This window comes from Lampetra fluviatilis, chromosome 67 (assembly GCF_964198595.1).
Source record: "Lampetra fluviatilis chromosome 67, kcLamFluv1.1, whole genome shotgun sequence".
NCBI lineage: Eukaryota > Metazoa > Chordata > Hyperoartia > Petromyzontiformes > Petromyzontidae > Lampetra > Lampetra fluviatilis.
In genome coordinates, this window is record NC_136341.1 from 6,180,337 (window position 1) to 6,206,907 (window position 26,571).

The 26,571-nt window shown below is 55.1% G+C and overlaps 1 protein-coding gene across 1 annotated transcript in view; it reads right to left on the minus strand.

Moving 5' to 3' along the window:
• Window positions 1–668: 668 nt before the first annotated feature.
• LOC144952417 (phosphatidylinositol 3,4,5-trisphosphate 5-phosphatase 2A-like) overlaps window positions 669–26,571 on the minus strand; it is a 71,782-nt gene continuing 45,879 nt past the window's right edge. Inside the window, exons 17-30 of the mRNA XM_078882813.1 lie at window positions 21,559–21,658; window positions 18,733–18,821; window positions 17,837–17,918; window positions 14,647–14,736; window positions 11,597–11,713; window positions 9,696–9,784; window positions 8,398–8,488; window positions 7,768–7,923; window positions 6,641–6,716; window positions 5,177–5,395; window positions 4,414–4,651; window positions 3,562–4,269; window positions 2,436–2,611; window positions 669–2,176 (exon numbers count right to left, since the gene is read on the minus strand). Of these exons, the coding sequence (XP_078738939.1) occupies window positions 2,080–2,176; window positions 2,436–2,611; window positions 3,562–4,269; window positions 4,414–4,651; window positions 5,177–5,395; window positions 6,641–6,716; window positions 7,768–7,923; window positions 8,398–8,488; window positions 9,696–9,784; window positions 11,597–11,713; window positions 14,647–14,736; window positions 17,837–17,918; window positions 18,733–18,821; window positions 21,559–21,658 (2,328 nt within the window). The 3' untranslated portion in view covers window positions 669–2,079. The remainder of the gene's footprint in view (window positions 2,177–2,435; window positions 2,612–3,561; window positions 4,270–4,413; window positions 4,652–5,176; window positions 5,396–6,640; window positions 6,717–7,767; window positions 7,924–8,397; window positions 8,489–9,695; window positions 9,785–11,596; window positions 11,714–14,646; window positions 14,737–17,836; window positions 17,919–18,732; window positions 18,822–21,558; window positions 21,659–26,571) is intronic.

Genomic DNA, 26,571 nt, shown 5'->3' on the forward strand with positions numbered 1-26,571 from the left:
GGGAAATAATAAAATAATAAAAATAGAACAAAATAAAATAATGCAATTCTCACGACGTTTCGGCCACAACGCAAGCAGCCGTCCTCAGGTGAAGACCAGGTCTGTCGGAAAGACAGCGTCTGAATGAGCACCACCAAGCTTGGCAGCGTATATTTCAGCTGGGTTAGAGGAGGAAGGGCGCCTTGACAAAGGAATTTGCAAATCAACAGAGGAATTTAGACGCTGTCTTTCCGACAGACCTGTTCTTCACCTGAGGACGGCTGCTTGCGTTGTGGCCGAAACGTCGTGAGAATGATCTTATTATGTTTAATTTTTATTATTTTATTATTTCCCTTCTACTTGACTTTACCGAAAGAACCAAGAAGATGCGATCTTGATTTGAAGATTTCGTGACCACAGGAATCCACACCCTTTGCTTTTGTCGGCAAAGTCACGCGGGTCGACGAAATCGTAGGTCACGACGACGTTTCGATTGCGACGCGAGCCACCGTCCTTAAGGCGAGAGAGAGACGGTCGATTGCGTCGCGATCGAAACGTCGTGAGCTGTGATTGTGTCTGCCTACGTGACTTTACCGATACGATGCAAACCACTCCTACCCCCCGTACCCGTGACCCCCCCCCGCCCCGTGACCCTCCCTCCCTCGCCCCCCCTCAACCAAATTCGACTCGACACACGACGTGAAGGGACAACGCCTAGGGGCATCCCCAGTGGCAGCTGTCTCTGTGCATCGGTCTGTCAGTAGGGGAGGGGGGGGTGGCGATGGTTGCTGCTGTGTGGGTCTCTAGCCTATGGGCACCCTAGCGGACAGTGTGAGACAGTTGCAATGGGACAGTGTGAGACAGACAGTTGGGATGATACAGTGTGAGACAGTTGCGATGGGACAGTGTGAGACAGTTGGGATGGGACAGTGTGAGACAGTTGGGATGGGACAGTGTGAGACAGTTGGGATGGGACAGTGTGAGACAGTTGGGATGATACAGTGTGAGACAGTTGGGATGATACAGTGTGAGACAGTTGCGATGGGACAGTGTGAGACAGTTGGGATGGGACAGTGTGAGACAGTTGGGATGGGACAGTGTGAGACAGTTGGGATGGAACAGTGTGAGACAGTTGGGATGGGACAGTGTGAGACAGTTGGGATGATACAGTGTGAGACAGTTGCGATGGGACAGTGTGAGACAGTTGCGATGGGACAGTGTGAGACAGTTGAGATGGGACAGTGTGAGACAGTTGGGATGGGACAGTGTGTGACAGTTGGGATGGGACAGTGTGAGACAGTTGGGATGGGACAGTGTGAGACAGTTGGGATGATACAGTGTGAGACAGTTGGGATGATACAGTGTGAGACAGTTGGGATGATACAGTGTGAGACAGTTGGGATGATAGTGTGAGACAGTTGGGATGATACAGTGTGAGACACATAGACCCAGAGCACGAACCCAGCAAATCAGTGTCCGACACGGCCATCGTGAACCCACTAAGAGAGACGCCCAGACCCAGGTCTCTAACCCAGCCCCTCAGTGTCTCTGACACGGCCATTGTGAACCCACTGAGAGAGAGACACCCAGACCTAGGGCTCGAACCCAGCCTCTCAGTGTCTCTGACACGGCTATCGTGAACCCACTGAGAGAGAGACACCCAGACCCAGGGCTCGAGCCCAGCCTCTAAGTGTCTCCAACACGGCCATCGTGAACCCACTTAGAGAGAGAGAGAGAGACACCCAGACGCAGGGCTCGAACCCAGCATCTCAGTGTCTCCAACACGGCCATCTTGAACCCACAGAGAGAGACACCCAGACCCAGGGCTCGAACCCAGCCTCTCAGTGTCTCCAACACGGCCATCTTGAACCCACAGAGAGAGACACCCAGACCCAGGGCTCGAACCCAGCCTCTAAGTGTCTCCAACACGGCCATCTTGAACCCACTGAGAGTGAGACACCCAGACCTAGGGCTCCAACCCAGCCTCTCGGTGTCTCCGACACGGCCATCGTGAACCCACTGAGAGAGAGACACCCAGACCCAGGGCTCGAACCCAGCCTCTCAGTGTCTCCAACACGGCCATCTGTGAGCCCAGTCCCTCTAGTGGAGGGGTTTGTCACGGAGCTGGGTGAGGATGCGTTGGCGGTGATACGCGTTCAACACACCAGCCTCCTGGAGCTCCGCGTCTGAGATCTCTCTGCGTGGCACACGCATGACACACGCATGACACACGCATGACACACGCTCGACAAACGCCATGGAACAACGGCTACACGCGGTGAGCCCTCCCTCCCTGCACCATAGACTCAACACTGCCCAAAGACTCAACACTGCACCGATCACCATCACCACCATCACCACCATCACCACCATCACCACCACCATCACCACCACCACCACCATCACCACCACCATCACCACCACCATCACCACCACCATCACCACCACCAGCTCACCCCAGGAAGTCCACGTGATCCCAGCCGTGTCCGATGAGGCTTTCTGCGTACACCTCCAGGCCCAGCTGGGCCAGCCAATCCTCGACCCCGTGGGGGGGTGGGGGCGGGGGTGGGGGCGGGGGGAGGATGCCCCCCACACCACCACCACCACGTGCCGCCACCCTCCCCTCCGACTCCTGTGATTCGTCACAACGACGAACACACGAACAGGAAGTGACGTCACAGGCACCACACGCCCCCACCTCCCCCACACCGTGTAGGGGAGAGTGGTCGCAGCGGCGAGTATAGAAACACAGACAAAGGTCCCCCGTGTAGCCTCTAATGGGATGTAGGGGCAAGTGCTGTTAGGGAGCACCAAGCCCGCCCGGCTGCCTTTGTCTCCCCACTGCTGATGTTCATGCAGGCACTGGACGAGGTACACATTTTAAGGCTGAGTCGACCTAGGGGAAGGCTCGGACCGGTTGGTGGCTGTGATGACGATGATGGCGGTGATGGTGATGGCGGTGAAGGCGGTGACGACGACAATAATGACGGTGATGATGGGGACAATAATGATGTTGATGATGGTGACGACAACGATAATAATGGTGACGATGGTGATGGTGGTAACAATGATAATGATGGCGATGATGGTGACGATGGTGACGATGGTGACGATGGTGACCATGATGATGGTGACGACGATGATGGTGACGACGATGATGGTGACGACGATGGTGACGATGGTGACGATGGTGACGATGGTGACGATGATGGTGATGATTGTGACGACGATGATGATGGCGATGATGGTGCCAATGGTGCCGATGGTGATGATGGTGACGATGGTGATGATGGTGACGATGATAACGACGGTGACGACGGTGACGACGGTGACGACGGTGATGATGGTGACGATGATAACGACGGTGATGATGGTGACGATGGTGACGATGATAACGATGGTGACGATGGTGACGACGATGATGACGATGGTGCCGATGGTGACGATGGCAATGATGGTGACGATGGTGACGACGACGATAATGATGGTGATGATGGTGCCGATGGTGACGATGGTGATGGTGACGATGGTGATGATAGTGATGGTGATGATAGTGACGATGGTGATGACGACGACACTCACGTTGGCTCCGCCGGGCGCCGCCAGCACCGCGCCCCTCTCCCGCTTCCTCGACTTCATCGGCAGCGGCGGCTGCGGCAGTTTTCCTCCTCCACCTCCTCCACCTCCACCACCTCCTTTATCCTCCAACTCGGCAAGCAGCGCCTCATGGCTCCGTGACCTCACCATCGTGCGTCTGGGTGCGGCCCGTGGCACCCCCACGCCCTGAGCCTCTCCTCCTCCACCTCCTCCACCACCTCCTCCTCCTCCACCTCCTCCACCTCCTCCCAGAGGCGTCTCGGCCACGCGCGGGGACAGCGGCCTGCATCCCGGCTGGTGCTGAGCGCGGTTGAGCGGGTGGCCCGGCAAAGGCGGCGATGGCACCGGCGGCTTGCCGGGAGGCCGCGGGTCACCGGTGCCGCGCCGGCACGGCACGGCACCGGCCACCGGGGGCCTGCCGCCACGCTTCTTGGCGGTCTGCCCGGTGGGCCGCGCGAGGTCCGAGACGTTTGGGCCCGACGGGCCGTGCCTCTTACCTAGTCCACCGCCACCACCAGATAATGATGATGGTGGTGGTGGATGAGGTGGACCCGCCGCTGACGATGGCGCCGCGGGGACAGGGGCGGTGCCGAGGGGAGAATCGGGAACGCCGAGGAGGGACCTGCCGGGGTTGGCCTGGCGAGGCCTGCCGTCGCCCGGCAAGCCCTTGAGCTCCGGTTGCAGGTTGCGCACCTGGCGAGGGGCAGGGTCAGGGGTCAGGGTCAGGGTCGTGACCTCCTGGATCTGACCTCCAGGGGAGGAGTGAAGGAGGGAGGGACGGCACCCCACCCGGCACCCCACCCGGCACCCCACCCGGCACCCCACCAGACACCCCACCTGTTTTGACGAGGCGTAGAGGGGGTTATCCACGAGCTCCGACACGGTTGGAGTGCAGTCGTCATAGAAGAAGGGCCGCGGGAACTGCGATGGAGACAGTCCACCCACCGTCACGCCGGGCCCGGCCACACCGGGGCCGGTCGCACCGGGCCCGGCTGCACCGGTGCCGGCCGTACCGGTGGCGGTGGGCGGCGGCCCACACCACGTGGGGGACAACTGGCTGCTGTGTGGCCTCTCCCTGCGGCGGAGAGAGGTGGCGAGGACGCAGACGACGACGACGATGATGGTGGTGGTGGTGGTGATGGTGATGATGATGACGGTGATGACGATGATTACGATGATGAAGACGACAATGATGATGAAGACGACAATGATGATGATAATAATGATGACGATGACGACGGTGATGACGATGATGATGATGACGATGATGACGATGACAAATGTCAACGACGATGATGATGGCGTTGACGACGATGTGTGTGTGTGTACATGTGCGCATGTGTGTGTGTGTGTACACATGTGCGCATGTGTGTGTGTGCGTGTGTATGCGTGTGTGCGTGTGTGTGTGTACGTGTGTGTGTGTATGCGTGTGTATGTGTATGTGCGTGTGTGCGTATATGTATGTGCGTGTGTGTATGCGTGTGTGTATGTGTGTGTGCGTGTGCGTGCGTGTGTACATGTGCCTGTGTGTGTGTATGTGCGTGTGTATGTGCGTGCGTGTGTGCGTGCGTGTGTGTGTGTGCGTGTGTGTGCCACCCACCTTCGTACCGCTAATCCCCCTCCACCACCTCTGGCTGCCACCACCGTGGGGATCGCGGGGGCAGAAAGCGGCGTCTCACCACCCGCGCCGGATGATGACGATGCCAACGCCGCCGATGAAAATGATGATGTTGCTGCTGCTGACGATGATGATGATGATGTTGACGATGATGTTGACGACGGAAAGGCAGCGACCTCGGGATCAGCAGCGTTCCGGAATCTGCGTAAAAAAAAAACCGGAAAGGAATGAGCGAACGAAAGAATGAGAGAATGAGCAAACGAATGAGTCAACGTACGAGTGAGTGAGTGGATGAAAGGACGAGCGAGAGAATGAATGAGAGAATGAGCAAAGGAATGAGTGAACGAATGAGTGAGTGGATGAACTGACGATTGAGATCATGAATGAGAGAATGAGCAAACGAATGTGTGACCGTTCGAGTGAGAGAATGAGCAAATGAATGAGTTAACGTACGAGTGAGTGGATGAAAGGATGAGCGAGAGAATGAATGAGAGAATGAGCAAATTAATGAGTGAAAAAATGAGTGAATGGATGAACCGACAAGGGAGATAATGAATGAGAGAATGAGCAAAGGAATGAGTGAATGAATGAGTGAGTAGATGAACCGACGAGTGAGAGAATTAATGAGAGAATGAGTAAAGGAATGAGTGAGTGGATGACCTGACGATTGAGATCATGAATGAGAGAATGAGCAAATGAATGTGTGACCGAGTGAGAGAATGAATGAGAGAATGAGCAAATGAATGAGTGAGTGGATGAGCCGATGAGTGAGATGCCGATGAATGAGAGAGCTAGCAAATGTGTGACCGTACGAGTGAGAGAATGAGCAAAGGAATGAGTGAACGAATGAGCGAGCGGATGAACTGACGATTGAGAGAATGAATGAATGAGCAAATGAATGAGTGAATGAACGAGTAAATGGACTAGTGATAGAATGGGGGGGTTCAGGTGATGATGGTGGTGGGGATTGTGGTGGTGGTGTTGGTGGAGGTGGTGGTGGTTATTATGGAGGTGGTGGTGGTGGCAGTGGTGGAGGTTGTTGGGGTGGTGGTGATTGTGGTGGCGGTGGCGGTGGTTATGGTGGTGATTGTGAACGTGGTGGTGGTGTAGGCGGAAGTGGTGGTGGTGGTGAAAGTGGTGATCGTGAAGGTGGTGGTGGCGGTAGTGGTTGTGGTGGTGGTGGAGGCGGTGGTGGTGGAGGTAATGGTGGTGATTGTGAAGGTGGTGGTTATGGTGGTGATTGTGAAAGTGCTGGTGGTTGTGGTGGTGGTGGTGGTTGTGGTGGCTGTGGTGGCAGTGGTGGTGATGTAGGCGGTAATGGTGGTGGTAATGGTGGTGATTGTGAAGGTGGTTGTGGTGGTGGTGGTTGTGGTGGTGGTTGTGATTGTGAAGGTTGTGGTGGTTGTGGTGGTGGCTGTGGTGGTTGTGGTGGTTGTGGTGTCTCACTTTCCAGGCTGCGTGTCGGCTGTGTCCTTGGTCTTGCCGTGAGCTCCGGCCTCGTCGCGCTCCACGCGGATCCAGTCTGCGGTGACGCACACACACATACATACACATACATACACACACATACACACCAACCACACACATACACACACACACACCACGCACACACACACCACACACCACGCACACACACCACGCACACACACCACGCACACAGACATACACACACCGACATACACACACAGACACACCACGCACACACCACACACACCACGCACACAACACGCACACACACCACACACACACACACACACCACGCACACACACCACGCACACACTACACACACACAGACACATACACACACACACCACGCACACACACACCACGCACACACACACTACACACACACAGACACACACACCACACACACACACCACGCAAACACACAGACACACACACCACACATACACACACCACGCACACACACCACGCACACACACACCACACACACACAGAAACACACACCACGCACACCACCACACACACACACACAGGCACACACACACCACACACACAGACACAAACAGACACACGCACACCCACCACGCACACAGACACACACACACAGACATACACACAGACACACACAAGACACACATGGAGGTGTACGAATTTAGAACTGTAGTTGGGCTGATGGTAGTGGTGGTGATGGTGGTGATGGTAGCGGTGGTGATGGTGGCAGTGGTGACGGTAGTGGTGGTGACGGTGATGGTGGCGGTGGTGATGGTGGCGGTGGTGATGGTAGCGGTGGTGACGGTAATGGTGGTGATGGTAGTAGTGGTGATGGTGGCGGTGGTGATGGTAGCGGTGGTGATGGTGGCGGTGGTGATGGTAGTGGTGGCGATGGTATCGGTAGTGGTAGCGGTGATGTCGGTGATAATGGTATTGGTGTTGACGGTATCGGTGGTGATGGTGACGGTGGTGATGGTAGTGGTGGTGACGGTGGTGACGGTAGTGGTGGTGACGGTAACGGTGGTGATGGTATCGGTGGTCATGGTAACGGTGGTGATGGTATCGGTGGTCATGGTAACGGTGGTGATGGTATCGGTGGTGATGTTAGCGGCGTCACCGTAGATGCGCTCGCGAGTGGCGCGTCGTTCGTGCGGCACGTGCACGGCCATGTGGACTCTCACGCTGCCCGTGTCCTCGCCGTGGTGCGTCAGGAACGTCTCCAGCTGAGACATGGAGCCCCCAATCAGCGAGCGCAGCGCCACGCAGCACTCGCCTGCACACGCACGCACACACACACGCACACACACGCGCGCAAACGCGCGCAAACGCGCGCAAACGCGCGCACGCACACGCGCACACGCATGCGCACACACGCACACACGCACGCACGCGCACGCGCACACACGCGCACGCACACGCGCACGCACACACGCACACGAACACGCACACACACGCACACACACATTGACGCACACGCACACAGACGCACAGAGATAGAGTAAGTGAGGGGGGGGCGATGATCGCTGCTGCTGCTGCTACTTACTACTGCTGCTGCTACTGCTGATGCTGCTACTGCTGCTGCTGCTACTGCTGCTGCTACTGCTGCTGCTACTGCTGCAGCTACTGCTGCTACTGCCGCTGCTACTGCCGCTACTGCTGCTGCTGCTGATGCTACTGCTGCTGCTACGTGGGCGTCTCTGGCCTAGGGGCACCCCCAGCGGCAGCTGTCCCCACGTGGGCGTCTCACCGTAGGATTCGTTGGAGCCATCAGCGAGCTTGACGCTCATCAGCAGGTGCTGGTCCTGCAGGTACTCGAAGTCCGAGATCATGGGGTGCAGCTGGGGCCGGCAGGGAGAGAGAGAGAACAACATCGTCGTCGCTGTCGTCACCGTCACCGTCGTCGTCGTCATCGTCGTCAGAATCGTCATAATTGTCATCATCATCGTTATCGTCATTATCATTGTCATCGTCGTCATTGTCATCATCGTTATCGTCATTGTCATCGTCGTCGTCATCATTATCGTCATCATTGTCTTCATCGTCGTCATCATCGTCGTTGTCATGATCGACATCATCATCGTCATCACCAACGTCATTATCGTCACCATCGTCACCATCGTCATCATCGTCATCGTCGATGTCATCATCATCGTCATCATCACCGTCATCGTCGTCATCGTCGTCATCATCGTTATCATCCATCATCGTCATCATCGTAATCATCGTCATCATCGTCACCGTTATCATCATTATCATCATCATCATCGTTATCATCATCATCAGCACCATCGTCATCATCATCATCGTCGTAGTGGTGGTCGTGGTGCTGGTGGTGGTGCTGGTGGTGGTCATGGTGGTGCTGGTGGTGGTCATGGTGGTGGTGCTGGTGGTGGTCATGGTGGTGCTGGTGGTGGTCATGGTGAGTGCTGGTGGTGGTCATGGTGGTGCTGGTGGTGGTCGTGGTGGTGCTGGTGGTGGTCATGGTGGTGCTGGTGGTGGTCGTGGTGGTGCTGGTGGTGGTCATGGTGGTCGTGGTGGTGCTTGTGGTGGTCATGGTGGTGCTGCTGGTGGTCATGGTAGTGCTGGTGGTGGTGCTGGTGGTGCTGGTGGTCATGGTGGTGCTGGTGGTGGTCATGGTGGTGCTGGTGGTGGTGCTGGTGGTGGTCATGGTGGTGCTGGTGGTGGTCGTGGTGGTGCTGGTGGTGGTCATGGTGGTGCTGGTGGTGGTCATGGTGGTGCTGGTGGTGGTCGTGGTGGTGCTGGTGGTGGTCATGGTGGTGCTGGTGGTGGTCGTGGTGGTGCTGGTGGTGGTCATGGTGGTGCTGGTGGTGGTCATGGTAGTGCTGGTGGTAGTCATGGTGGTGCTGGTGGTGGTCATGGTAGTGCTGGTGGTGGTCATGGTGGTGCTGGTGGTGGTCATGGTAGTGCTGGTGGTGCTGGTGGTGGTCATGGTGGTGCTGGTGGTGGTCATGGTAGTGCTGGTGGTGGTGCTGGTGGTGCTGGTGGTGCTGGTGGTGGTGCTGGTGGTGCTGGTGGTGGTCTCACCGTGGGCAGCTGCTCTGAGCTCCAGCTCAGGTGCAGGAAGCCCACTGTCTCAGTCGCCATGTTGGTGCCCTCCTCAGTCTTCTCAAAACCTTCATCATCACCACCATCATCACCATCATCATCAACATCATCACCACCACCATCATCATCACCAACATCATCAACATCACCACCACCATCATCACCAACATCATCACCAACATCATCAACATCATCACCACCACCACCATCATCACCAACATCATCACCACCACCATCATCACCAACATCATCATCAACATCATCCACACCATCAACATCATCACCACCATCACCAACATCACCATCGACATCATCACCACCACCATCATGGACATCATCAACATCATCATCCACACCATCAACATCATCATCAACGTCATGCACACCATCAACATCATCCACACCATCACCACCATCATCATGGACATCATCCACACCATCCCCACCATCATGGACATCATTGCCATCATCATCAACATCAACATCATCACCATCAACACCATCATCGATATCATCGCCATCAGCATCACCACCACCATCACCACCACCATCACCAATATCATCACCACCATCAACATCATCAATATCAACATCATCAACATCATCACTATCAACATCATCGGTGGTGGTGGAGGTGGTAGTGATGGTGGTGCAGGCAGTGGTGTAAGAGGTTGGTGCTGCTGATGGCCTTGCAGGTTGAGAAGGTTCATGTAGAGGTGGAGGAGGTGGAGGAGGTTGAGGAGGAGGTTGAGGAGGTGGAGGAGGAGGTGGAGGAGGTGGAGGTTGAGGAAGTGGAGGAGGTGGTGGAGGAGGTGGAGGAGGAGGTGGTGGAGGAGGTGGAGGAGGTGGAGGTAGAGGAGGTTGAGGAAGTGGAGGAGGATGAGGAAGTGGAGGAGGTTGAGGAAGTGGAGGAGGTTGAGGAAGTGGAGGAGGTTGAGGAGGTGGTGGAGGAGGTGGAGGAGGAGGTGGTGGAGGAGGTTGAGGAGGTGGAGGAGGTGGAGGTAGAGGAGGTGGAGGTTGAGGAAGTGGAGGAGGTGGTTGAGGAGGTGGAGGTGGTTGAGGAGGTGGTGGAGGAGGAGGAGGTGGAGGTTGAGGAAGTGGAGGTGGAGGAGGTGGTGGAGGAGGAGGAGGTGGTGGAGGAGGTTGAGGAAGTGGAGGAGGTTGAGGAAGTGGAGGAGGTTGAGGAAGTGGAGGAGGTTGAGGTGGTGGAGGAGGTGGAGGAGGAGGTGGTGGAGGAGGTTGAGGAGGTGGAGGTAGAGGAGGTGGAGATGGAGGTTGAGGAAGTGGAGGAGGAGGTGGTTGAGGAGGTGGAGGTGGTTGAGGAGGTGGTGGAGGTGGTGGAGGAGGTGGTGGAGGAGGTGGAGGAGGAGGTGGAGGTTGAGGAAGTGGAGGAGGAGGTGGTTGAGGAGGTGGAGGTGGTTGAGGAGGTGGAGGAGGTGGTGGAGGAGGAGGTGGAGGAGGTGGAGGAGGAGGTGGAGGTTGAGGAAGTGGAGGAGGAGGTGGAGGAGGTGGTTGAGGAGGTGGAGGTGGTTGAGGAGGTGGAGGAGGTGGTGGAGGAGGAGGTGGTGGAGGAGGAGGTGGAGGAGGTGGAGGAGGTGGAGGAGGAGGTTGAGGAGGTTGAGGAGGTGGAGGAGGTGGAGGTTGAGGAAGTGGAGAAGGAGGTGGTTGAGGAGGTGGAGGTGGTTGAGGAGGTGGTGGAGGAGGAGGTGGTGGAGGTGGAGGGGGTGGAGGAGGAGGTAGTGAAGGTGGGGGAGGAGGTGGAGGAAGTGGAGGTTAAGGAGGTGGAGGAGGTAGTGAAGATGGGGGAGGAGGTGGAGGAGATTGAGGTTGAGGGGGTGGAGGTTGAGTAGGATGAGGTGGAGGAGGAGGAGGTGTCTCACCGTCGAGGCAGCTGGAGTAGAACTCGATGAAGAAGTGTGAGCGACTGCTCGTCTTGAGGATCACCTTCACCGAGTCGAACTGGATCATGGCCTGGCCCACCGACCCCGGCTCCTCCACTAGTGACACAAAGACAAAGGTCCCCCGTGTAGCCTCAACAGACTTCTGGGGCAAGTGCTGGCAGTAGCGACTAGCAGCAGCACCTATGAAGGTAGACACAGACAAAGATCCCCCGTGTAGCCTCAACAGACTTCTGGGGCAAGTGCTGTTAGCGAGTAGCAGCACCTATGAAGGCAGGCACGGCACACGAAGGGGTGGGTGGCCACCAGCACCACGCCCGGCCGCCTTTGTTTCCCCAGTGGCAATGTTTCCACATCGCGCCAGGTACTCATTTGAGGCTGAGTCGACCTAGGGGAGGCCCAGGACCGGTTCAGATAATCGTCACCGATGTTGGCCGTGAGCGGGAATCGAACCCGGGTTACCAGGTGCGTAGTGCAGCGTAGCGCTAACCACTACACTACCGCCTCCCACACAGCAGCAATAACAAAGACAACCACCACCATTCGCCACTAAGTGGCGATGATGTCACCACGACGCTTGTGCCAGGCTATGTGCACCTTGAGGCCACGTGAAGTGTTTGAACGCCAGCCGGCAGGAAGTTACAAGACAGACCCAGCAGGTGCCATTAGTCGACTGACTGAGATGACCGGCAGATGCACCACCGGCTGTACCCCCCTACTGTGCCAGGCTAGGTGCAGGAGGAGGTCACGGGACAGACTCAACAGATGCCATGGGTTGACTGAGATGACCGGTAGATGCACCACCAGCTGTACCCCCCTACTGTGCCAGGCTAGGTGCAGGAGGTCACGGGACAGACCCAGCAGGTGCTATGGGTTGACTGAGATGACCGGTAGATGCGCCACCAGTTGTACCCCTTACTGTGCCAGGCTAGGTGCAGGAGGTCACGGGACAGACCCAGCAGGTGCCACGGGTTAGCTGACTGAGATGACCGGTAGATGCACCACCTGCGACCCCTACTGTGCAAACTTGCTGTGCTTTAGCCACCCGGCGCTCCGCTCGTTGTTGTGAGTATCACTCCTCTGCCCTCCGTTGTTGCTGGAGGGCGACTGCCTTCAACTGCCCAGTAGCAGCGTCCTTCACGAGCCTCCTCCATTCTTTCCCTCAAGGATGGTGATAGATGTGGTGTCCCAAGTTACTTTTAGGATATAATTGAAGAGTGATGTGTGATCGTGGGCTGCTGAGGCAGACTCCATCTCAGCAACCCGCGACCACCACTCATCCTTGCAGCGCCTCACGGCTCTCCGAACCTCCCAGCGAAGGCATTCTCTGACGTGGGATGCTGTAGACGATGAGAGTGGACCTGTCGATTTTTCTCAGCCAGCCTGAACACCTCCTCCGTCAGCCAGGGTCTCTGGGGAGGTCTGGACCGTGTTCCCAAAGCAGCCATTGCAGCTGCATGAGCCACAGTCCTAAAACTCGCCCATTCCCCATTGATATCAGGAGGAGTGGGGGAGACGATGTCAAACCCAGCTGGAAGCGATGATGAAATTCTCGCTTGCAACTTTCATCACCTAGCCGAGGCCAGGCCACCGTGGGTTTGAATGGGGTCCTGGGTGTACACCCACCACTGGAGTGGAAGAACGGCAGGCTCATCTTACAGATGACAAGCCGATGGTCAGTGGGCAGATCAGTTCCACAGTAGGTCCTGGTGTCAAGGACATCTGCTTCTCTGTTACGATTCAATCCAGCAAATGTTCTTGCTTGGACCCGGCATGTATCCATGATGATGTGTGGATGACCCAATGCCAGAACAGCGTGTTGGTAATTACAAGCCAATGAGCTGCACAGAAGTCTAGCAGCCTCCTACCGTTGTTATTGAGCTGATTTGGTCCAAATCTTCTAATCTCTCCTGCTCAGGTACCAGCGTCATGACCCATTCTGGCATCAAAGTCACCCAACAAGATGACTTTATCCCGAGGGGCCACTTTAGCTAGCACCTGTCACAGGAGGCCATAGAAGGCCTTGCCTTTAATCCCTCCACGGATGTTCATCTTCAGTGGGGGCATAAGCAACCACCATCACTCCTCGCCTCTTGTTGATGGGAAGGCGAGCCCAAAGTAGCCTGGGGCTTACACAGCTCCCTACACCTCACCGCCACGCTCCCACGCCCCTTTCATTATTTTGTTCAGAATAAGAGCCACTCGCTGTTTGGCAGTCTTCTGCCCCGAGTAGAGGACTGTCCACCCCTCATGGTGGCAGGAGCCAGAGCCGGTCCACCAGATATCCTGAATACCGCAGAGATCCAGGCGGTACCGGTCCAGCTCCCGACAAAGTAGTGGCAGCCTCTCCTTCGCAGTGAGCGTTCGGACATTCTACATGGCCACCTGCAGTTACTGGAGGAACCCCGAGGGTAAAGATTCAGTCTCCTGGCTCCGCCAAACGGGGTTTGGCCAGGAGACGTCATAGACGCCTGTCCCCCCGGAGCCTCCGGCACAATCTTAGTTAGATTTTTTAACTCGTGTTCTTTGCGGTACTTGAATTGAAGGTGAAGCGGTTACCAGCAGCCAGGCGGTATGGGGTTCTTTCTGGCCGGACGCAAGCATGCACACACAAAGACAAAGCTCCCCCGTGTAGCCTCGCCGCACTGTGTACAGGCTGGTGGGTGTTGTGGTTGCTGTGGTGTTGGTGACGGTGGTGGTGGTATTGATGATAACATTGATGTCGTTTATGAAGTTGTTGATGATAATGATCTTGATGATGATGTCTATAATGATGAGGACTATGATGATGGTGACGACGATGATGACGATGATGACGAAGATGACTATGATGACGACAATTATGATGATGATGATGATGACGACGATGATAATGATGTTGACGAAGATGACGATGATGACGACAATTATGATGACGATGATGATGACGATGATAATGATGATGACGATGATGATGATGATGACAATGATGATGATGACGATGATGATGACAATGATGATGAGGATGATGATGTAGATGATGATGATGTCACCTTTTTTTGACACGAACTGGGAGGTGACTGCGACGTCAAACGTCGCAAACACGGGGGAGTGGTCGCTCGTCACGATGTCCTCGGGGCACCCTGCACCATCAACACCATCAACACCATCATCAACACCATCATCACCAACATCACTATCAACACCATCATCACCATCATCACCAACAGCACCATCATCACTATCATCATCAACACCATCAACACCATCACCAACATCACCAACAACCCCATCAACATCATCAACACCATCATCATCATCACAAGCATCACTATCAACACCATCATCACCATCAACACCATCATCACCATCATCAACACCATCACAACCATCAACACCATCACCACCATCACCAACACCACTATCACCATCATCACCATCAACACCATCATCAACACCATCATCACCATCAACATAAACACCATCACCAACATCATTATCATCATCATCACCATTAACACCATCATCACCATCACCACCATCATCACCATCAACATCATCACCATCAACACCATCACCATCATCACAAACATCACCATCAACACCATCATCACAAACATCACCAACATCATCAACACCATCAACATCATCACCATCAACATCATCACCATCATTATCATCATCATCACCATCATCAACACCATCAACATCACCATCATCACCACCATCAACACCATCAACACCATCCTCACCATCAACACCATCAACACCATCACCATGAATACCATCATCACCATCAACACCATCAATACCATCACCAACATCACCATCAACACCATCAACACCATCACCATCATCATCACCAACACCATCACCAACACCATCATCATCACAAACATCACCATCAACACCATCATCAACACCATCAACATCGCCCTCATCATCAACACCATCATCATCATCAACACCATCAACACCATAACCATCAACACCACCATCATCATCACCAACACCACTATCACCATCATCATCATCACCACCATCAACACCACCATCATCATCACCATCACCATCACCAACACCACTATCACTATCACCATCATCATCATCACCATCAACACCATCACCAACATCAACACCATCATCATCATCAACACCATCACCATCACCATCAACACCATCAACACCATCACCATCATCACAAACAACACCATCAACACCATCACCACCACCATCGCCACCACCATCACTATCACCATCACCATCAACACCATCAACACCATCACCATGAATTCCATCATCACCATCAACACCATCATCACCATCATCACCAACATCACCATCAACACCATCAACACCATCACTATCATCATCATCATCACCAACACCATCACAAACATCACCATCAACACCATCAACACCATCATCATCATCAACACCATCAACATCACCCTCATCACCATCAACACCATCATCATCATCAACACCATCAACACCATCAACACCATAACCATCAACACCACCATCATCATCACCAACACCACTATCACCATCATCATCATCATCACCACCATCACTATCAACACCATCACCAACATCAACACCATCATCAACACCATCACCATCAACACTATCACCATCATCACAAACATCACCATCAACACCATCAACACCATCAACACCATCACCACCACCATCGCCACCATCATCACTATCATCATCACCATCAACACCATCAACACCATCACCAACAACACCATCATCACCAACATCACCAACATCACCCCCATCACCACCAACACCATCAACACCATCAACACCATCACCAACACCACCATCATCAACACCATCACCATCACCAACATCAGCATCAACACCATCACCACCATCAACACCATCACCACCACCATCATCAACACCATCACCACCATCACCATCAACACCATCAACACCATCAACACCATCACCAACATCACCATCAACACCATCAACACCATCACTATCATCATCACCATCACCAACACCATCACCAACACCATCATCATCACAAACATCACCATCAACACCATCATCATCATCAACACCATCAACATCACCCTCATCATCACCATCAACACCATCAACACCATCATCAACACCATCATCATCATCAACACCATCAACACCATAACCATCAACACCACCATAATCATCACCATCACCAACACCACTATCATCATCATCACCACCATCAACACCATTACCAACATCAACACCATCATCATCATCATCAACACCATCAACACCATCACCATCATCACAAACATCACCATCAACACCATCAACACCATCATCATCATCACCACCACCATCGCCACCACCATCACCATCATCACTATCATCATCACCATCAACACCATCAACACCATCACCAACATCACCATCAACACCATCACCAACAACACCATCAACACCATCATCACTAACATCACCCCCATCACCACCAACACCATCAACACCATCACCATCATCAACACCACCATCATCAACACCATCACCATCACCACCATCACCAACATCAGCATCAACACCATCACCACCATCAACACCATCACCATCACCACCATCACCACCATCACCACCATCACCACCATCAACACCATCACCACCACCATCACAATCACCATCATCACCACCATCACCATCATCACCACCATCATCAACACTGTCACAACCATCAACATCATCAACATCACCATCACCGCCACCATCACGATCACTGCCACCACCATCACCACCACCACCACAACAATCACCATCATCAACACCGCCACCATCACCACCACCATCACCGCCACCACCACCATCATCACCTCCACCAACACCATCATCATCACCACCGTCACAGCCATCAACATCACCATCACCGCCACCATCACCGCCACCACCACCGCCACCACCACCACCACAACAATCACCATCATCAACACCGCCACCATCACCACCACCATCACCGCCACCACCACCATCATCACCACCGTCACTGCCATCAACATCACCATCACCGCCACCATCACCGCCACCACCACCACCACAACAATCACCATCATCAACACCGCCACCATCACCATCACCATCATCACCACCGTCACAGCCATCAACATCATCACCATCACCGCCACCATCACCGCCACCATCACCATCACCACCACCACCACAACAATCACCATCATCATCACCACCCCCCCCCCCCCCGCTGCTCACCGTACGAGTTGCAGGCGATGTGCATCTCGGGGTGAGACTTCCACAGCACGCGGTCGCACCACGACGGGACGTTCTTGCGCATCTGGCCAGGTGGAAATTCCACGTTACCGTGACGAGGCCGAGGCCGTCGCCCACACAGCGCAACAACGAGACGAGGTGACGCGCGCATAGCCTGAGGCGGCGCTGTTGGGGTGATGGTGGTGATGGTGGTGATGGTGGTGATGATGATGATAGTGATGGTGGTGATGATGATGGTAGTGGTGACACATACAAAGACAAACGACAAAGATCCCACGTGTAGCCTGCAACAGACTGTAGGGGCAAGTGCTGTTAGTAGCGAGTAGCAGCAGCACCTATGAAGGTAGACACAGACAAAGATCCCCGTGACAGCGTCTGAATGAACACCACCATACGCTGCTAAGCTTGGTGGTGTTCATTCAGACGCTGTCTTTCCGACAGACCTGTTCTTCACCTGAGGACGGCTGCTTGCGTTGTGGGCAAATTTTATTATTTTATTATTTCCCTTCTACGTGACTTTACCGAAAGAACCAAAAAGATATAGATTTATACTCAAATTTTGTATCTGTATTGTTTTATGATTGTTATTGGGATCAAGCATCGAAATTGAATTTTTCGCACTTTCTGCACGCAGCATGGACGAGTGGTGCTTTTTCTGTAGCATGTTATTGTTTACGTAATGTGATGTTCAGATTTGTGCACACCGAATTTAAGGCACATCTTGTAATTTTATTGTTTGTTCCGGTTGAACCCAAATCAAGAGCCGAATGGCTCACAGGGTTAATCCTAATAAATTAAACCGAAATTTAAATCGATGCGGGAATCGAACTCGGGTCTCGTGCCGGGGCGGTGGCGGCGGTCCCTGCCTGGTGACTCACCCCCGTGGTCTTGAACTTCTGCCAGACGTAGACGTCCCGAGATCCCTTCTCGTAGCGGTACGTTGGGGGGAAGGTGATGTCCTCCTCGTCTGAGAGAGAGAGAGGGAGAGACGCGGGGTCGCGAGGTCACGGAGTCACGGGGTCACGGAGACATTGGGTCACAGGGTCACGGAGATGTGGGGTCACGGGGTCACGTGGTCACGGAGATGTGGGGTCACGGAGACATTGGGTCACGGGGTCACGGAGATGTGGGGTCACAGAGACATTGGGACACGGGGTCACGGGGTCATGGAGATGTGGGGTCACAGGGTCACGGAGATATGGGGTCATGGAGATATGGGGTCACGGGGTCACAGACATTGGGTCACGGGGTCAAGGGGACACGGGTTCATGGAGATATGGGGTCACGGAGACATTGGGGCACGGGGTCACGGGGTCATGGAGATATGGGGTCACAGGGTCACGGGTCATGGAGATATTGGGACATGGGGACACGGGGTAATGGAGATATGGGGTCACGGGGTCACAGAGACATTGGGTCATGGGGTCACGGGGAAACGGGTACACGGGGACGGAGACACGGGGTCACGGGGAAACGGGGTCTAGTGGTACATGTTGTTTATGTAGTTTATTGCGAAAATTCGGTCACAGTTCCTATGACCACTGTTTCATTGCTTCTATGGCTTTATTTTGGTGATTTCGAAAAGTTGTTTGGTTTGGCCATGTTTGTTTGTTGTAGTACGGAGTAAGACTGATGGTCTTAATCTAAGTTATCTTGTGCTTGTTGTTGTTGTTTGACTTGCATCCCACTGGGATTTTTGCACACAGCTTTGGTGTACGGTGCTTTTTTTAAATGGAATTTTTGCTGTTTTTTCCCTGGATTTTCTGTTTGCACGTAGTCACATATTCACTTTAAGATGTTTTCTTGTTCATGTTTTAGTTTTTTGTTTGTTGTGGTTGCAACCGATTCAAGAGCCGAATGGCTCACAGGGCTATACCAAATAAAGGAACTTGAATGGAGATATGGGGTCACAGAGACATTGGGACATGGGGTCACGGGGTCATGGAGATATGGGGTCATGGGGTCATGGGGTTGCGGGGTCATGGAGATATGGGGTCACGGGGTCACGGAGACATTGGGACATGGGGGCACAGGGTCACGGGGTCATGGAGATATAGGGTCACGGGGTCACAGAGGCATTGGGACATGGGGACACGGGGGCACGGGTACATGGGGTCATGGGGACAGGGAGACACGGAGATCGAGAGTGAGTGAGTGGGTGAGCGGCTGAGCGGGTGAACGAGCGGCTGAGCGAGTGGCTGAGTGGGTGAGCGGGTGAGCGGGTGAGTGAGTGGCTGAGTGGGTGAGCGAGTGGGTGAGTGGCTGAGCGGGTGAGCGAGTGGGTGAGTGGCTGAGCGGCTGAGCAAGTGCCTGAGTGGGTGAGCGGCTGAGCGGGTGGGCGAGTGGGTGAGTGGGTGAGTGGCTGAGCGAGTGCCTGAGTGGGTGAGTGGCTGAGCGGCTGAGCAAGTGCCTGAGTGGGTGAGCGGCTGAGCGGGTGAGCGAGTGGGTGAGTGGGTGAGTGGCTGAGCGAGTGCCTGAGTGGGTGAGTGGGTGAGTGGCTGAGCGAGTGCCTGAGTGGGTGAGCGGCTGAATGGGTGAGCGAGTGACTGAGCGGGTGAGCGAGTGCCTGAGTGGGTGAGCGGCTGAATGGGTGAGCGAGCGACTGAGCGGGTGAGCGAGTGGCTGAGTGGGTGAGCAGGTCAGCGAGTGGCTGAGCAGCTGAGCGAGTGGCTGAGTGGGTGAGCGGCTGAGCGGGTGAGCGAGCGGCTGAGTGGGTGAGCGAGTGGGTGAGTGGCTGAGTGGGTGAGTGAGCGACTGAGTGGGTGAGCGAGCGGCTGAGTGGGTGAGCGAGCGGCTGAGTGGGTGAGCGAGTGGGTGAGCGGGTGAGCGAGTGGGTGAGTGGGTGAGTGGCTGAGCGAGTGCCTGAGTGGGTGAGCGGCTGAATGGGTGAGCGAGTGACTGAGCGGGTGAGCGAGTGCCTGAGTGGGTGAGCGGCTGAATGGGTGAGCGAGCGACTGAGCGGGTGAGCGAGTGGCTGAGTGGGTGAGCAGGTCAGCGAGTAGCTGAGCAGCTGAGCGAGTGGCTGAGTGGGTGAGTGGCTGAGCGGGTGAGTGAGCGACTGAGTGGGTGAGCGAGCGGCTGAGTGGGTGAGCGAGTGGCTGAGCGGCTGAGTGGGTGAGAGATTGGCTGAGCGGGTGAGCGAGTGGCTGAGCGGGTGAGCAAGCGGCTGAGTGGGTGAGCAAGCGGCTGAGTGGGTCAGCGGGTCAGCGAGTGGCTGAGTGACTGAGCAGCTGAGCGGGTGAGCGAGCGGCTGAGTGGGTGAGCGGGTCAGCGAGTGGCTGAGAAGCTGAGCGAGTGGGTGAGCGGGTGAGCGAGTGGCTAAGTGGGTGAGTGGGTGAGCGAGTGGCTGAGTGGGTGAGTGAGTGGCTGAGCGGGTGAGCTAGCGGCTGAGCGAGCGGCTGAATGGGTGAGTGGGTGAGCGGGTGAGCGAGCGGCTGAGCGGGTGAGTGAGCGGGTGAGCGAGTGGCTGAATGGGTGAGCGAGCGGATGAGCCGGTGAGCGAGCGGGTGAGCGAGCGGCTGAGCGGGTGAGCAGGTCAGCATGCGGCTGAGCGAGTGGCTGAATGGGTGGGCGAGCGGGTGAGCGGGTGAGCGAGCGGGTGAGCGAGTGGCTGAGCGGGCGAGCGAGCGGCTGAATGAGCAGGTGAGCGGCTGAGCGAGCGGGTGAGCGAGCGTCTGAGCGGGTGAGTGGGATGAGCATCTCACTGAATTTGTTGAAGATGTGTGTGGACTCGCGCTCCTTGTTGAGCTGGTCCATGGTGAGGATGGAGTCGAACTCTCGCTTACGCAGGTGGTTCATTATGTCCTGCGGGGGACACGACGGGCAGCAGCCTCAACACCGATTCTCTCACTCATACACTCTCATTCACACTCACTCTCTCTCTCACACACTCGCTCACACTCTCTCACTCACACTCTCACACCCTCTCACTCTCTCACTCACACTCACACACACACTCTCTCACTCCCCCCCACTCTCACACTCACACACTCCCACTCTCTCTCACACTCTCTCTCACTCTCTCACTCCCTCCCCCCCACTACTCTCCCTCCCTCCCACTCCCTCCCCCCCACTCCCTCCCCCCCACTCCCTCCCTTCCACTCCTACTACCCTCACACTCTCTCCCTCCCTCCCTACATCCCACTCTCTCCCTACCTCCCACTCCCTCCCCCCACTCTCCCTCCCACTCCCTCCCCCCCACTACTCTCCCTCCTTCCCACTCCCTCCCCCCCCCACTCTCTCCCTCAATCCCTCCCTCCCACTCCTTCCCCCCACTCTCTCTCCCACTCTCCCTCTTTTTTTTTTTAAACGATCAGACGAGAAAGATGCTCAGTCTTTCGGCACTTTACTTCGTTCATCATGTCGTTTGTTTGTATTTTTCTTTTAATCAAAGATTTAATGCGAGTTTCCCGTGTAACATTAGTCCCATTATGTGTTACAGTGTTCATAGACACCAATAAGAAAACAAATCACCCTCAAAAACCCATCACCAGATCCCCTGCTGCTGCGCTACCAGCACCATAGCGGCGAAGGGACCTGCCTGACCTCCCTCTCCTCCCCTCCCCTCCCTCCCCTCCCTCCCCTCCCCTCCCTCCCCTCCCCTCCCTTTTTTCTTTACCATTCTTTTATTAAATTTCTTCTAAATCCCTCAGCAAGCTTGAACATTACAATAATTAAAAAGAACATCAGCTGCAATACACAGTAACTACTTACTGCAGACCTTGGCATATCAGGTGACCAAACACAGCACTGAGTAAACAACCAGCACACGGGGATTGTTGGTACCCAAAACATGTAGTACATAGGTAAGCAATGGCAGTGAGCACACCCTCATGGGGAGCCAACCCAACGCCCAGTAAGATACACCAGACTGCTAAGGATGGCCAAACAGGCAAAAAAAAACCTCTTACAAAAAAACCCTGCGGAAAGTACTGCTCTCTCCTTTCCACAAGCAGGTACACAGCATAAAATTCAAATCAACAAACATTCTCAAAATCCGGCGCATATACACACAAATTACATAGGATCTGGTTGTTGTACATTAGGTCTACTCAGATTCTATTGGCCACTGTGATATAAAATACTCCACTATTAAGGCATTTATGGTTACAATGTTCCGCTATCCGCAGCATTACATGTTAGTGGAGTTGTCGTCAGGTGTGTTTTGTCTCCACGTATTTATTTGGCCCAGGAAATACCTGACCCTTTTTCTTTCCTTTCCATCTGACAGTTTTCCCTGTCTTTTGAAGCCCCGATCAGCATGGAGTAGGGAGGTTATTATTGCCTCCACATTTCGCCACCTTGACAGCGCTGCAGCCACCCTTTCGTCTGTGCCACGTACTACTTCATCTAGAAAGTCCCATAGCTCTGACTGCGAAAATATTGGTGCCCCTTCGGTCAGCTCTGCCGATGTCAGGCTCACCCCACTTCCTGTGCTGAGGGTTTCTTCCAACTCCTCTTCTTGGCTTCCCCCTTCAGCCCCCAGGCTTTGAGGATTTTCAGTCGCCGTGGTATCCTCCGTCAATGTTTTATCGGGCGATGTCGCTTGCCCCTCAATTGACGGCCTTCCTTTGTCCTTGTCTCGGTCACCCACAATTTGGTCAGTGGGGACCTGTGTGGGCTCCTCCGTGCTCTTGGCTGCTCGCGTTTCCTGGGAGCCCTCGGCCCCCTCGCTGGGCGCGTCGTCGAGGTCTGAAGTGCGACCCTCTTCACTTGTGTCCTTCGCCACTTCGCAGATCGCGGTTCCCCCCGCTTCCATCTCAGGCTCCAGATTTTCTTCAGGCGTCCTGCGCTTGAGCTTGGTTCTTGCACGGGGCTTCTTCCCTCTGCGTGTCCCACTTCTAGGGGCATCTGGGATGGCGACGACCCCGTCCTTGCCACCAGTGCTCTCCGCATCTCCCCCAGGCGTCGGTGCGATGTCCGACTCCAACTCTGGGAGATCTTTAAAGGGACTGACCTCATCCCCACTGGTCTCTGGAGATAATGAAGCCGAGTCTTCCGTAAATTTCCTCTTCAGAGGTCCGGCTGTCGATGATGGCTGGGTGGCTGGCTGAGCCTCGGTCTCCATGTCAGTAGCTGGGGTTGGAGCGGGGTCTACCGCCACCTCGTGTGAACTCCGTGGTGAGGGACCCTCTCCTGAGTCACTTGTTGGGTGTGCCTCTTTATCACCCTTTTCCACCGTTGTCTCGCTGGTAGATTGGGCATTTGCTGTCATCGGGCAGTGTTTTTTAACATGCCCCTCTGCTTTGCAAAGGTTGCATTTTAGCACGTCCTTGCAGTAAAACAGCCTATGGGCCCTTCCTCCATTCATGACCACAAAGGAGCCCTCTTCAAGCTGCCCATTGGGCACCAGCATGTAGACCTGCCTTCTAAAAGACAAGACATGCCTCAAGGCAGGATTTTTGAGGCCCAGAGGCACACGCTGAAGGTTGGAAGTCAGCGTGCCCAACTTAGCTAGGTGATCTTGGATGTCTTTATCGGGAATGTAGGGGGGGACGTTGGATACGATCACGCGTACCAATGGTGATGACATTGGCTCCAAGGTAAGGTGCCAATCGCCAACCGTCAGCCCCTTCTCCATGGCGGCATTTGCCACCTTTTCAGACTCCATGAAGAAAACCACTCTTCCGCTCACCTTGGAGGCGTACCTTATCGAGCCCCCTGGCACGATGGCGCGCAGCGCATCCACGTAAACTTCAATCGGAACATCGTGAGAAGCCGGGCAGCGGATCCCAGCCTCCCGTGGAGGCTCCGGGTGCTGCTGCAGGCACCTTGCAGACCCCAGAGACGGGCCTTGCGTAGGTGCGGTAGCTTTCGCATACGTTGTTGCGGGTCGGGTGGACATCTTCACGTGTGTGAGATGTCACACACAACTACGAAAGCAAACCTCTCTACTTTCTAAAGTCAGGAAAAAATTACCAAAAAAAAACAAGAAACGTAACAAAAAATTTATATAAAGATGGTCAAATCTGTGTTATGACCACCTTCTGCTAATTATTGTTACTGCTGTCCACCCAAAGCTCCCCTGGAGAGAGTACAATTATTTTAAGTCCTTGGTTTTTGTTTTTTTTACAAGAGGAGGAAAAAAAACCGAAAACGTAGGAAAAAAGCACACCAATAAAATTAAAATAATGTAAACACGCTCGCAGCAATAAACAAGAGGGATTCTAAAGGGGATGTCTGCCCTGCACCCACACCGGCCGGTGTGGTACAGTGCGAACACGGGTGTGAAACACGTGGGAGCACACCAGACAAAGGAACGAAAAAAGACACGAAAAAGAATCACAAAACTCAAAGATTGCTAAAGGAACTCAAGATCGAAAAGAAAGCAAAGAAAAGTGTGATTATGAAATCAACTATCAAAATAAAAGTAGAGGATTGTGCGGAAAAACAAACAAACACACCTTTCCACTGCAGTGAGCGCAGCCGCGCACTGAACAGTGAAAACAATACAAAAGAACAAAGAAAGAAAGAGAAAGGACGTCTAAATTAACAAACAAACTGATCACAGATGTGTATAAAGCAAGACACTGTTGGTGAAAAGAAATCCCGAAAAAAGGGTGAGAAAAATAAAGTTTTTAGAGGTAAAGGCAGGAGCCCTGGGTGAACGCGTCTCCCTCCCACTCCCTCCCTCCCCTCCCACCCCCACTCCCTCCCTCCCCTCCCACTCCCTCCCTCCCCTCCCACTCCCTCCCTCCCCTCCCACTCCCTCCCTCCCCTCCCACTCCCTCCCTCCCCTCCCACTCCCTCCCTCCCCTCCCACTCCCTCCCTCCCCTCCCACTCCCTCCCTCCCCTCCCACTCCCTCCCTCCCCTCCCACTCCCTCCCTCCCCTCCCACTCCCTCCCTCCCCTCCCACTCCCTCCCTCCCCTCCCACTCCCTCCCTCCCCTCCCACTCCCTCCCTCCCCTCCCACTCCCTCCCTCCCCTCCCACTCCCTCCCTCCCCTCCCACTCCCTCCCTCCCCTCCCACTCCCTCCCTCCCACTCCCTCCCTCCCACTCCCTCCCCTCCCACTCCCTCCCCTCCCACTGCCTCCCCTCCCACTCCATCCCCTCCCACTCCCTCCCCTCCCACTCCCTCCCCTCCCACTCCCTCCCTCCCCTCCCACTCCCTCCCTCCCCTCCCACTCCCTCCCTCCCCTCCCACTCCCTCCCTCCCCTCCCACTGCCTCCCCTCCCACTCCCTCCCCTCCCACTCCCTCCCCTCCCACTCCCTCCCCTCCCACTCCCTCCCCTCCCACTCCCTCCCTCCCCTCCCACTCCCTCCCTCCCCTCCCACTCCCTCCCTCCCCTCCCACTCCCTCCCTCCCCTCCCACTCCCTCCCCTCCCACTCCCTCCCTCCCCTCCCACTCCCTCCCTCCCCTCCCACTCCCTCCCTCCCCTCCCACTCCCTCCCTCCCACTCCCTCCCCTCCCACTCCCTCCCCTCCCACTCCCTCCCCTCCCACTCCCTCCCCTCCCACTGCCTCCCCTCCCACTCCCTCCCCTCCCACTCCCTCCCCTCCCACTCCCTCCCCTCCCACTCCCTCCCCTCCCACTCCCTCCCTCCCACTCCCTCCCTCCCACTCTCCCTCCCCCCCACTCTCCCTCCCTCCCACTCCCTCCCCCCCACTCTCTCCCTCCCCCCCACTCTCTCCCTCCCTTCCCCCCCACTCTCCCTCCCCCCCCTCCCTCCCCCCCACTCTCCCCCTCCCCCCCACTCCCTCCCCCCCACTCTC